At 31.9% G+C, this 12,271-nt stretch overlaps 1 protein-coding gene across 3 annotated transcripts; it reads right to left on the reverse strand.

The window, feature by feature from the left end:
• Positions 1-81: 81 nt before the first annotated feature.
• Positions 82-8,219, reverse strand: Prp4k (Pre-mRNA processing factor 4 kinase). Of its 3 annotated transcripts, none has more exons than XR_016138166.1 (14): positions 8,043-8,219; positions 7,693-7,863; positions 7,374-7,623; positions 6,614-7,110; positions 5,890-6,532; positions 5,452-5,796; positions 5,246-5,331; positions 4,995-5,141; positions 4,756-4,909; positions 4,411-4,663; positions 3,565-3,803; positions 3,045-3,245; positions 1,128-1,202; positions 82-562 (listed from the first exon to the last, which is right to left on the reverse strand). XR_016138166.1 is itself a non-coding variant. In XM_089072001.1 (13 exons), the coding sequence occupies exons 1-12, from the start codon at positions 8,045-8,047 to the stop codon at positions 3,045-3,047; spliced, it is 2,991 nt and encodes a 996-aa protein (XP_088928127.1). In that variant the 5' UTR covers positions 8,048-8,219; the 3' UTR covers positions 82-1,202. The 3 variants fall into 3 exon arrangements, 1 of the variants encoding a protein (XP_088928127.1); XR_016138167.1 differs by having other exon boundaries at positions 1,128-2,801; XM_089072001.1 differs by having other exon boundaries at positions 82-1,202.
• Between the last annotated feature and the right edge of the window lie 4,052 nt (positions 8,220-12,271).

Consider the following 12,271-nt stretch of genomic DNA (forward strand, 5'->3'; position numbering starts at 1 on the left):
GAGAGAGAGAGAGAGAGAGAGAGAGAGAGAGAGAGAGAGAGAGAGAGGTGGGGAAAGGAGAGAAACAAAAAAAGAGCGAGATAATATTTCTAGTATAAATGTATTTATCGCATCTATTTTTTTGTTTTTACAGAGTGTAGGCTTTAAATATCTGAAAACTCAAAACCGAAAATATTAGTATTATATAAAAATTTCATTTCATTAACTTATTTACTACTTTAATTTTAACAATTTAGTTTGTAACAAACGATTTTATGAGAAAAAAAGATACGAATATATCGTTTACGTTTGTAATAATATCGCTTGAAATTTTCACAATCATGTACTTTACCTGTGTACATACTTACGAATCCTCGATTGTGATCTCAAGTAACTTTAAGAGAAACCTTAGTGCGCGGATATAAATCTAGTTAAACCGTTGTATAAACCTTGTTGAATTGTTTAGCGATAGTGCATGTATTTTTATGCGGCAGACACGACGTAGGCACAAGTATATTTTTCCTTCCTCCTCATCAATCGTTTTCATCATCTCTTCCATTGCCTCCCCTCCTCACAGGGAGGGCTACAAGTGAAACATTACCAAATTGCCAATTAGAACGATACATATACTTTTTTTAATCGTAGTGTCATAGTATACTTTTACTTCTGTATTGAAACATTCCCGATAAACTGTTTAATATTTTTTCCTGTTTCATTCACTGTTTTGTTTGATTTTATCGATATTTCATTACGTAGTAGATTCTTTCGTTGAACAAAAATACTAAGTCGCATGTACATCGCGTATTAGTATCGACTCGTATTAGTCGACTATTGATTTGTCACGTTTTACTTTTCAAAGTATTCAAGTATTTGATTTTGACCTTGACAAACAATTTTGGGAATACTCAAACATTATTGTAATTACATATAAAAATCTTAGCAAATCGAAATTTTATTCTATCTCGCCTTGAATAAAATTCTCTTATACTATAATAAAAAAATTATTTAAAATTCGGGTTAAAAAAGTTATTTAAAATATTTCGGGTTATTCTTTGATGTTTGACTTATGACCTTATTACTAAACTCTAGTGAATGTATAGATTGAAAAGCGGATATGCTAAATATTCCAGGCAATCCCCCATGAATACCTTGTAACGGGATCGGCGCTAAGGGCCCTTGAAAGGTCCGGCCGCACTTAACGATGATTTGAATTGAAGACGCATCTGAAACATAAGCAGTCTCGTACAATCTTGTCATATTTAAGATCATGCCATGATCCATTCACAACAGTATCGATATTACATTTTAATTTCAAACAAATAAAAATTTTTATTTTACAATTTGATTTTAAGAGATTAAGAGATTATAACGAATATATAAAAATTAGCAACTATGCCACATCTGCAGCAATGTGACTTTTGCTTCAAATAAATTGTAATATAATATTTCAATAATTATTATCTCGCATTATAACACCATATCGCTTTTATCTTAAAATTTTGCGTCGCAAAAGTAAATATACTTATTAATATGACTTTTATCTCTGTTTAACATTATAAATATGCTTAATATAATTGTGAGTTAATACGTGAGTAAATACATGAGTAAAATATACAAGCAATTTCATCATCGTATAATTAACTATGTATTTGTATTGATTTGTATTGATTATTATTAAATATTAATAAATACACGTATCGACTGAAACATGCGTGTGTATACATATGTATATACATAACATGCATATACACACGTTATCTATCTCTATTATCTATATCTATTGTATTGTCGCTGTTATAAAAAGTTTTATTAAATCCTATTGATATTTAATCTGGAACGCTCTTTAAATTTCAAAAACAAATGAAGAAAACATACACAGAGGCAGAGAGTACTAAAAAAAAAGAGAAAAATACAAATACTATATGAAATGTTTGGACTAAATATATTCATTCATGATTTAAGAAAGACAAAATGCAGGTCGTTCTTCTCATTGTGTTAAGCATGTGTTATTTTATTTCAATATAACTGACCTATTCGCTATACAATTTATCTTCCAATTAAAACAGATTTCTTTGCCATTAAGGGTTTTAATGCTGTATGTGCACGTATGCTCGTATGCTCGCTGATGAGATACTCTAAAATGGATCGAACAATGTGATCCATATGGACTTACAGTTCTTTGTATTCATTCATATATACGAATCTTTCTCGCTTTGTGAGAATATGTAACGTACAATTTCATATGAACGCATGATTTATAGTTATTTCATGAAAAGGATTCTCATAAGGATGTCTTGCTTTCCAAATCAGGAGATATGGGAAAAGGAAATTGCTACCTACCAATTTTAGATCATAAGTTTTGAATACCTGATGCCAGTTTGTGCTGAAAGAGGCGGTTGTGTTACTTTTTAATTCACATTTTGCATTTTTTTTACAAATACAAATAATATAATTATACAATTGACAAATTTCTAGTTTAAAGGAAATTAATACATACAATTTGAATTATTATATTCTCTGTATTCAGAAGATACTTATTAATATGACAGAGATGCACTTCATTACAATGACGAATCTGTATAGAGATACAATCTATACATATAATAGCAAAATTTTATTGTATTCACATAATTATGATATTGAATATAAAAATATTGTATTCTTTGTTTATCTAACAATAAGCATATGCAATGAAATATAATACCTTTATTAATTTATATAATACAGTCCAATACTTTCAAATATATTTTCCTCTATTTTGCAAGGTTCTCATGTTATTATATAAAATAACTTGAAAAAATTTTTTGCACCGCCTCTTCCTGCTAAATAAAATAAAAAAAATAAAAAAAAAAGAAAATTGGATAAAGATATAAAAATAAAAATATTTGAGATAGAGAATGAACAAGAAAACGTGTGAGAGAAAGAGATAGAGAAATAGAGAGACATACCGCACTTTTATCAAGTGACGTTTAACATTAATAGAAAGGATTGTATCGTTAACGATATTATTTTACAAAGTTACGTCAGTAAATTTTTCGATGCTAAAGGACCCCAGACAGGGTTACCTATATTTTTTCTTGTATAAAGGGATGCGCCAGAGCATGATTCACAGTGATTCTCTTCCCTGCGTCCAACATTAATGTTCGTTCGAGTAAATCCTTTAGTTGTCCAACTTTGCGATTCTGTTCTGGTGGTAAAGAATTTCCACCGAGTTCTACACTGAGATCTCGAGCCGCTGGTAACGTCGACATTACGACGACTTTTTCCTGGAAAGCACGCCACTTAGCAAGTCTCATTTCAGTGATTTAACAAATGATGTAACATTATATGATATTATATATTAATCTCTAATACTTGTTGATTTACATCGCAACGCGTTGCAATAGAACGCATACAAGACAATACGTGTCGCAGCGTCATATGCAGCGATATGATTCTAGACTTTATTGGATGCTTTCCATTTACTGATAAGTATCGTTTTTATTCTTACTCATTGAAAGAGCTAAGAAAGATAGAACAACATTTGTGTCGACTTGTGCCACTAAATGGAAAGCATCTATTGTGAATAAAGTAAAACAGACTCACCCGTTCCGTAACTTTATCAACTTCATGATACAGGAAGTTGCAATTACTGTCAAAATGTTGATCTTTGAACGTGCCTTTCCTAATTAGCTTGTTTGGCATTTTGCCTTTAAGATCCATGAAGTACTTTAACATTTGATTATTCGTTTTTCCCGAGAACATTATTTTTCCCGTATACAATTCGTATATGGTACATCCCACGGACCACATGTCAATACCAAAATCATATGGTATACCAAGAACTAGAAAATAACAATGTTACTTTCGATTCTAGACATTTCAAATTAAATTTCTGCCATCTTTTTCAACGTCGAGAATGCATGATCTGATAATTATAATTCACTTATCATTGCAGTTCTTTTTTGTTTTTAATGAAAATGGTATAATAGCATTCAATTATCCAAATTTCTTGTTGCTAAATGTTTTGTATATGCGTATATACATAGATAAGATAGCACGCACATACACATCTCGTTACAATAATAACTACTTTCAATTAAGTATGGCGCGAAACGATGTTGAAGCTAATACTCGCGAAGTCGCTGTGCATGATTCGCTAGAAATGCCTGTTAGATATTGCGAGATATAAATCATCAGTAAACTAAATAATCTAAGATCAACAATGCTAACGTAACGTCATTAATTAAGGAATGTTACATTGATGTCTGCGTTTATCGAAAGCAATTGTGGTAATACGCAACGAAGGTTTCTGAATGCACATGGAACAAAATTGTATTTATAAATAATATATTTAAAAGACCACACGTACGCACGCACGCGCGCACGCGCGCGCAAAGGGGGGGAGGGAATAAAAAGCGAGTGACACTAACTTTGTAATAAAATACTTACTTATTTCGGGCGCACGATAAAATCTCGAAACTAAATATGGTGTTATTTCATTTTCATGAGCGTGTGATGCAGAACCGAAATCACAAAGTTTCAGCACTAGTTTGCTTTCACTGACTAGAATATTATCTGGTTTGATGTCAGCATGCAGAATATTCGCACGTTTTAATAACTTTAGTGCTAGAAAAAGTTGCTGCGTATACGATCTTACCGCTTTAACATGTAAACCAACATCTTTGCCATATTTTTTTAAAACCTGTCATTTTCCAAAAAATACAATTTTCATGACATTACTTTAGTCAGCTCTAGTCGTAAATAGATTTTGTTTATAATCAATTATATACATACCTCTCTTAAATTCATAGCTAAAGGTTCAAAAACCATACATAAATGATTTTTGTGAAAGAAATGCCTAAATAGACGCAAACAGTGAAATCTATCTTCTGGATCGGCGTCATTCAATTTTCGGAGAATTTCTAATTCTTTCAAGCCAGTTCTATGCCTATAAATGTAGAAAAAAAAAAAAAAAAAAAAAAAAACGATAGCATTACATATTACTGATTGGAAATTATGAATATTACACTTACATTATTTCATTGTTTCTTATAATCTTTACAGCTACGTCCAAGTTTCCTCTAGCACTGTCTCTTGCTCTTACAACATTACTGAACACTCCTTGTCCTGTATATCCGTAAACTACATATCGTGCATCTAATGTTTCTCCAACACGTACTCTAAAAAAGCGCATCAGTCGTTATTGGTTTCTAAATTGATTAGCTTGTGAATTAAAAAAAAGGCACGTGACAAAAACATAACTCGTAACTATAACGTAACTAACCGATAATATCCTTCGGCGTCGTCCCAATTATCCGTCAAACTAGGATTATCTGGTCCTCCTTGACGTTTTCCCTCAAGTGTAGGGCTCTGAATAAGAAATTGGATAATAGATAATTAGAGAGTATGAGAGAGAGAGAGAGAGAGAGGGGGGGGATGAAAGAACAGAGGATAACAATAAAGTAAATAAGACTCAAATAGAAAACATACGTTAAAATCACCAATATTATCTGCTTCTGCAAACATGTCCCATTCATTGGATTTTTTGGAAGTTTGTTTTTCTTCCTGTTTAAATCTTTCAGATATTTTAATATTCCCAGTTTTGTTTGATTCATTGGATGGTACATCCTCGAATCTAGACTTTCTTTTTTTAGCTGGAGGTGGAGATTCTAATTTTTCTATAGGCAGTGGTGGAGTGTGGCTCTCCAAAATGGATTCATTATTATTGGATGGTATCCCCATAGATTTTTGTGATATATTAGATTGACTTTCTGGAGAACCAACGACATGTATATCAGCAGACATGTTAGAATCTTCATTTGGTCCACTCAGTCTCTATAGAGAAGAAAAATATATTCATTCATTTATATTATAACAGATTTGATAAGATAATATGTATATAATAATTATCGAAAATATATTATTTACTTTGAGCAATTCTTCTCTTTGTTTTCGTCGACGTTCTATAATCGCTTCCTCATCTTCTTCTTCCTCAATATCAATATCTTTGATATCCTCTTCGCTCGAACTATCTGAATGTTCTATTTTAAGACCTTCCGATAAAGAATCTTTGTATTTATCATTGCGTTCTCGTTTATTATTTCTGTCTCTATCTTTCTCACGATCTCTAATATGGTCCCTGACTTGTTGCTTGTCTCGATTTCTGCGACTTCTAGAAGGCGATCTGGATCTTTTATATCGATCATTTCGTTCTCTTTCTAATCTAGTTCGAGTAGGACTACGTGATTTTCTCGCAGTACTGCGAGACTGAACTTCGATTCGATGATCGTGATACCGGATTTCTCGTCGATCGCGATTATCATCATGACGATCTTTATTCCCATGTCGATCTTTACTTTTACTATCCCTCTTGTCGCGACTAGCATGACGGCGAGGCTCCCTGCTTGATAGTCTATCACGACTGCGTCGATCATAACTGTGTCGATCACGACTGTCTTGACGTTCGCGACTTCCTAATCTCTCACGACTTTTGCTGTCCAAATTTTTGGTCTCGTTATTACAAGTTTTTGAACTATGACGAGTAAGCTGCTCTCGTTTTCGATTTTCTTCTCTAGATATTAAAAATATCTATTAATGAACCGCTAATAATTATAATTGTCGATGTATATGATTACATTATATGATAACTTACCGTCTATCTGATTCCCTTTTTCGTGTCTCGTCTCTTTTTAATAAATCCTTACGTCTCTGTGGATCATCATCTGTTTTTCTACTGCTAAACTCATCTTTTCTAATATTTTCTTTTTGTCTTTCGTTAACTTTTCGTGAAGATCTGTCATCTCTTCGAATTTCTTCTCTTTTCCCTTCCTCTTTAAGGCGGATTTTTTCATCTCTTTTCTTATCAAAGTCTCTTCTCTTATCTTTATGCTGTTCGCGAATTTTTCTATCTCTAGTCATATTAACTACAACACGTCTTTCAGCTTTTATTACTTTCTTGTTGCGTTCTCTACTGCCTGATTTGCTTCTACCTCGTTTCTTTGATGTAGCCTCGATATCGCTATCATCTTCCACAAGTATCACATCAGGTGTTTCGGTTATTTTTCTCTCTTCTTCTTCTTGTAGCTCTTTATTTTCACCCTTCTCGGATTCATCCGAAAGATATTGTACTAAACATGCTTGCAATCGTTCCTATGCACATAATACATTTGTAATAAGTAAAATACTTATATAGGATATCTTATAACAATCACTATTAAATGTAGATTATGTAGAAGATTATAACGTATATTATTAAACATTAGATAATACATACATATTAAGATATGTAGCATACTTTATATTTTCACATTTCCTTTAATTTATTGCATCTCAAAAAATAAAGTATAAAATATAAAAAATAAAAATATAATTTCTAATTAAAACTATAACTTGTAACCTAAACTTTTACCTACTTTTTGTTTCATTAATTCTTCAAGGTCAATATCATCTTCTATGATTGTACAATCTACTTCATCTGAATCAAGATCAACTAATTTCTCATCTTCACTTTCTTCCGTAGAGACAACTTCTAATATAGATGTTTTTGTTTTTCCATTCATACCAAATTCCTTATGTATTACATTAGATATTAATTTCTCTTCCACAGTACCATTTCCTATATTTCTATCTCTTTTCTGTCTCTTGTGTTTCTTATGCTTCCGTCTACAAGATATTTTAACTTTGATTAATAATTTTATCGATTGTTTATATTATACTTTTTAATTATATTACCTTTCTTGTTTATCCAATCGCTCGTCTTCCCTTTCAATTAATTTTTCTTTCTTATGCTTATGATGTTTATGTTTTCTCCTTTTCTTCTTTCTTTGATCAGTCATTTCATCTGCATCAGAATCCAATCCTATAAGTTCTCCTTTACATTCGGAACCCTCCAAATCTGATGTTCTGTAATAGCATAAATGAAATGATAATTTTGAAGAAATCATCATTTTTTTTTTTTAATGGAATAAGAATATTCGTCCTCTCCCGTTTTTTCAACAAATCGAGGGCAAACTCTCTCTATTGAGAATAGTTGATAGTGTCATATTGAATACTAAATTCTCCCTTTTGTATAATAAACTTACCCCATGATAAAGTTAATAAACAATTATCAATATAAAATTACTACACAGCAACTCCAATAATCTAAATGATTACAACAATCACAATTAGTAATGACCTGCAATGAATGCACACAACTACATGAACTTCTCAGTGAGACGCCATTTTACAAGTTCTATCGCTATTTATGAACTATTTCATATCGATAATTTTCGATTCACGAAAGTCGATTTCCTTTTCGATTATTTCGAGATTAGATACATCGGCTGCGTTAAGGTCGTGGCACATAAAAAAACTTAAGCAGTAAAGGTTAATCTACAATGTGCTTTTTGCGTTTTGTTTTGTGTCCTTTGAATCTTGTATTTTGCTTTTTATTTATTACTTATTTTTGTCGTATGAAGCTGAGAAACATTGCCATATACAATTAGTTTTTTCTGAATTTCCGAAGAAAAATATTACTTTATCATCCAATCATGAACCAATTACAGATCGATATTCATAGTCTGTTTTCATATTAAGATCATCTTAAATAAAAGTTTTAGATGCCGATGCAGCATCTTATTGGCGAGTAAAAAAAAATTTGCGAATAATTCGCAAAAACTTTATCCACTTGAATTTCATCATTTTCTTTATCTGACATGTTATTATTAAATTATATCGTACTTTACATTCACAGAGCAATACCATCGTTGTGTCGTATTTAATAAAATGTTTCTTTGTTTTCTGTCGTCCGAGATAAAAGTTGACGAACTCCAGAAGAAACATGAGACAAGAAACATGATTGTCGATAAAACAGTACGAAGAGGCATAAAGGCAAAAAGCAAAAAACAGGAAACAAAGAGCGCATTGTAGATTAGCTTTAACTTTATTTAGCCTCTATGTCCATAAAAATGTGGACATTAAACTATATAGCCAATGTTCATGATATTGTAGGTAATGTCCATTTTGTGAGACAAGGATAGATAGAGATTGATCGTCCCTCTTTATCTAACTAAACTCTGTACTTTTGCATATAGCATGGAACAAAATTGTGGACATAGCACGAATGACAACCACACAATCGTGGACATTCCTACAGGACTACAGGATCATGGACATTGGCTACGTAGTTCAATATTAACGTTTTTATGAACATAGAGGCGCTTCAAAATAAAGTTACAGTAGAGATACTACAATCAGAGACTGGCTATGACTCTGATCCGCTAATCAGAAATTCTGATCCGCCATGTTTTGATTAAATCTTACGAGAAAGAAAGAAATATACACCATCTCACTCTAATCAATAGCGATATTTTTTACTTTGCATGTGCATTGATTTAAGTGTATTGTGCATGTGTATTAAATACGTAGAAAGCGTGATATATTATTAAATAATAGAGATGCTAAAATTGCAAAATATAATTATAAATTAATTAATTGTGATAAATCAATATAAAAAATGGGTGGATGTTCATTTTTTTACTTAAATTTTATTTTATATTGTAATAAAATTTGTTTATAATAATAATAAATATGTAATAATTCTTTCTAAAAAAAGGCATGACATCGATACTTGCATCTCTCGAAATTTCCTCGAAGTTTATTGTTGATGCTTTTCCGCGATGGGTTCTCTCGCTGCACTAACTTTGTGAATAGCTGTCACTGTATTGATTTCACAGAGGATCGTTTTGACAATTGTGTATCAAAAAGTTAAAAATATTATAGTGTAACAGTAGTATAATAGTATTATAATAATTTTTGCTCTTGTGTTGAAAAAGATAAATAGCAAAAAAAAAATTTTAAATCGTTAAAATTAAAAGATATATATTAATAAATTAGTAATAAAAATATAATTATATAAAATACAGTTTTATAAATATACACATTTTATTACCTTTAAAACACTTATGTTTTTAAATTATAATATTACAATTTAAGTTTAATGTAGTTAATGTATTTGAAAATAAGTGGGAATAACTAAAAATGGCGGACCAATCAAAAATTGCTTTTTCGTGGCCAGTCTCTGATTATAGTGTTTCTATTCCTAGCTAGAGACTCTTTAGTAAAGCCAGCGGCATGCTTTTTTTCTTGCTGATTTGCTAGCTGGATTTGCGTGCTCGTTGAGCTCTTGTCTTTGATTGGTATATTCTTTTGGATCTAAAAAAAATATACCAATCGAAGACAAGAGTTCAACAAGCATGCGAATCCAGCTAGCAAACCAGCAAGAAAAAAAGCATCGTGTGCCGCTGGCTTAAGAGTCTGGCCATCAGAAATTCGATTTTGAAGCGTTTTGATTGGTCCGCCATTTTTTTTCTAATTTAAGATTGTGTAGTTTAGCGCAAGCATATGAAATGATGGAACATACATCCAGATAGCAAAACGTGTCAGCAACGTGACAGCAAAAAGCACAAATTACGAAGTTATGATACATGTTATGCCGGCAAAAATTGAGTAGTAATCCAACATTGCTGTTGCAACAGATATTGCCAGCAAAAATGCAGCACATATCGAGTTCTGCATCATATAACATACTGCAAAAATGCTGTAAAAATTGAACAAAGCTTGTCGTCATAAATACACCAGAATTCAAGTATGTTGCCACAATATTCAAAAGAAAATACTCCAAAATGTAGCATGATATCCCATCAAAACATGTTGCAAAAATATAGTAAATATCTGGCATATTTATTCCTTCACTATAACAGCAGAAACATGATAAGAATGCCACACGATCTGTAACGTTAGATACTGACAGCAGAAACGTAGCAGAAACAGAGTACAGTGGGCTATCACATCATGACGGCAAAATTTCAACAAGTATAAAGCACGATCTGCCTTATCAGTCGACAGAAACGCAGCAGAAATCGAGTACAGTGTCCGTCACGACGTGACGACAAAATTGCGACAGGTATATGGAATGATCTACTTCAGCTATCAGCAGAAATATAGTAGAAATGAGTGAGGTCTAATCGGACACATTGCCGATTGGTCGATTAAATAAAAACATTTTTGATAGGTCACTAGAAAATTCTTAGGCATCATCGGCTGATGTGAGTGGTGTGTCCGATTGAAAATGTGCATACCTGACGCTCCCATCTGTCGGCAAATCAGCAACAAAAATCGTACAAAACTCTGTGTCTGTCACTGAACACAATAATTAGAAAACTACTGCTAGATTGCGTCCGTTTCTTGCATGCAAAATTTATCAAACTTTTTATATAAGCGAAATCATATTCAACATTTAAACATGTATGTATGATTTACATATTTTTATATATTGCGCTTGATGCAAGACGTAATTGTCCAACAAGGTAGTTGACGAAGTGTAGTACCTGGGAAATAATACATTACATAAAATGTACAATGTTTAATACATTATTTGATACGTTATATAAGAAAGAATCAAAAGAATCATAACTTTATATTTTTAAGAAACTTTTTATAACTTATTTGTACTGTAAAAAATATATTAATTTCATCATTAGTAAAATAATTAAAAATTATTCTTCTAAAATAAGAGATAGAAAAAATAATAGACTATAAGAATGAGGTATAATGGCAATAAAAGCACAGCGCAGTACTATGAGCGCGTAAAGTTTAATATATAATCAATGTATTAGTGTCGGTCCACAATAGGTGATTTAAGCTTTAAGAAGTAACAAATTGACCAATTATAATCGAATATGAAAAGAATAATCGACTATGATTGGTCAATTTCTTACGACTTAAAGATTAAATACTTATTGTGGACCGACACTTAGGTGTACAAAAAAGTTCTGAGCTTTAGATTTCATACAACCGAAATAACAATTTAAATTTTATATATCTTCCCGCCTTTTTGCGGTTTTAAAGCGTTGACATTTGGCCTTCTAAAATGCCATATGGTTTGGCGTTTGATGACATAACCTCAAAAATCAGTAGTATTCACGATGGCAATAACAAAAGAGCATATTCGATTTTCCATCCACTTCGCGTTTCATCTGAAGAAAAATGCTGCTGAAGCCACTGCAATGATTTGTGCTGCATATGGAGAGAACGCTGTAAGTCATACTACATGTAAAAGATGGTTGATAAAAATTTTGCCAAGGAGATTTCAGTCTTGAAGATGAACCGCGTGCTGGACGCCCTCAAAAGATTGAAACGGACGAATTGCAAGCACTGCTGAATATAAACTCTGCGCAAACTGAAAAGGAACTTGTAGAACAGCTTGGCGTTACGCAGCAAACCATTTCCGTACGTTTACATACGATGGGAAAGGTTCAGAAGGAAGGCA

Source organism: Pogonomyrmex barbatus, unplaced genomic scaffold, assembly GCF_055798465.1.
Source record: "Pogonomyrmex barbatus isolate J1 unplaced genomic scaffold, ASM5579846v1 scaffold13, whole genome shotgun sequence".
NCBI lineage: Eukaryota > Metazoa > Arthropoda > Insecta > Hymenoptera > Formicidae > Pogonomyrmex > Pogonomyrmex barbatus.

Bases quoted from the DNA above. Each gene is read 5' to 3' on its own strand.
- Prp4k (XM_089072001.1), bottom strand. The intron at 6,533-6,613 runs GTAAGTTATCAT...TTTAATATCTAG, and splicing joins AAAAGGGAATCAGATAGACG to AGAAGAAAATCGAAAACGAG. The intron at 3,246-3,564 runs GTGAGTCTGTTT...CGTGCTTTCCAG, and splicing joins TTGATAAAGTTACGGAACGG to GAAAAAGTCGTCGTAATGTC.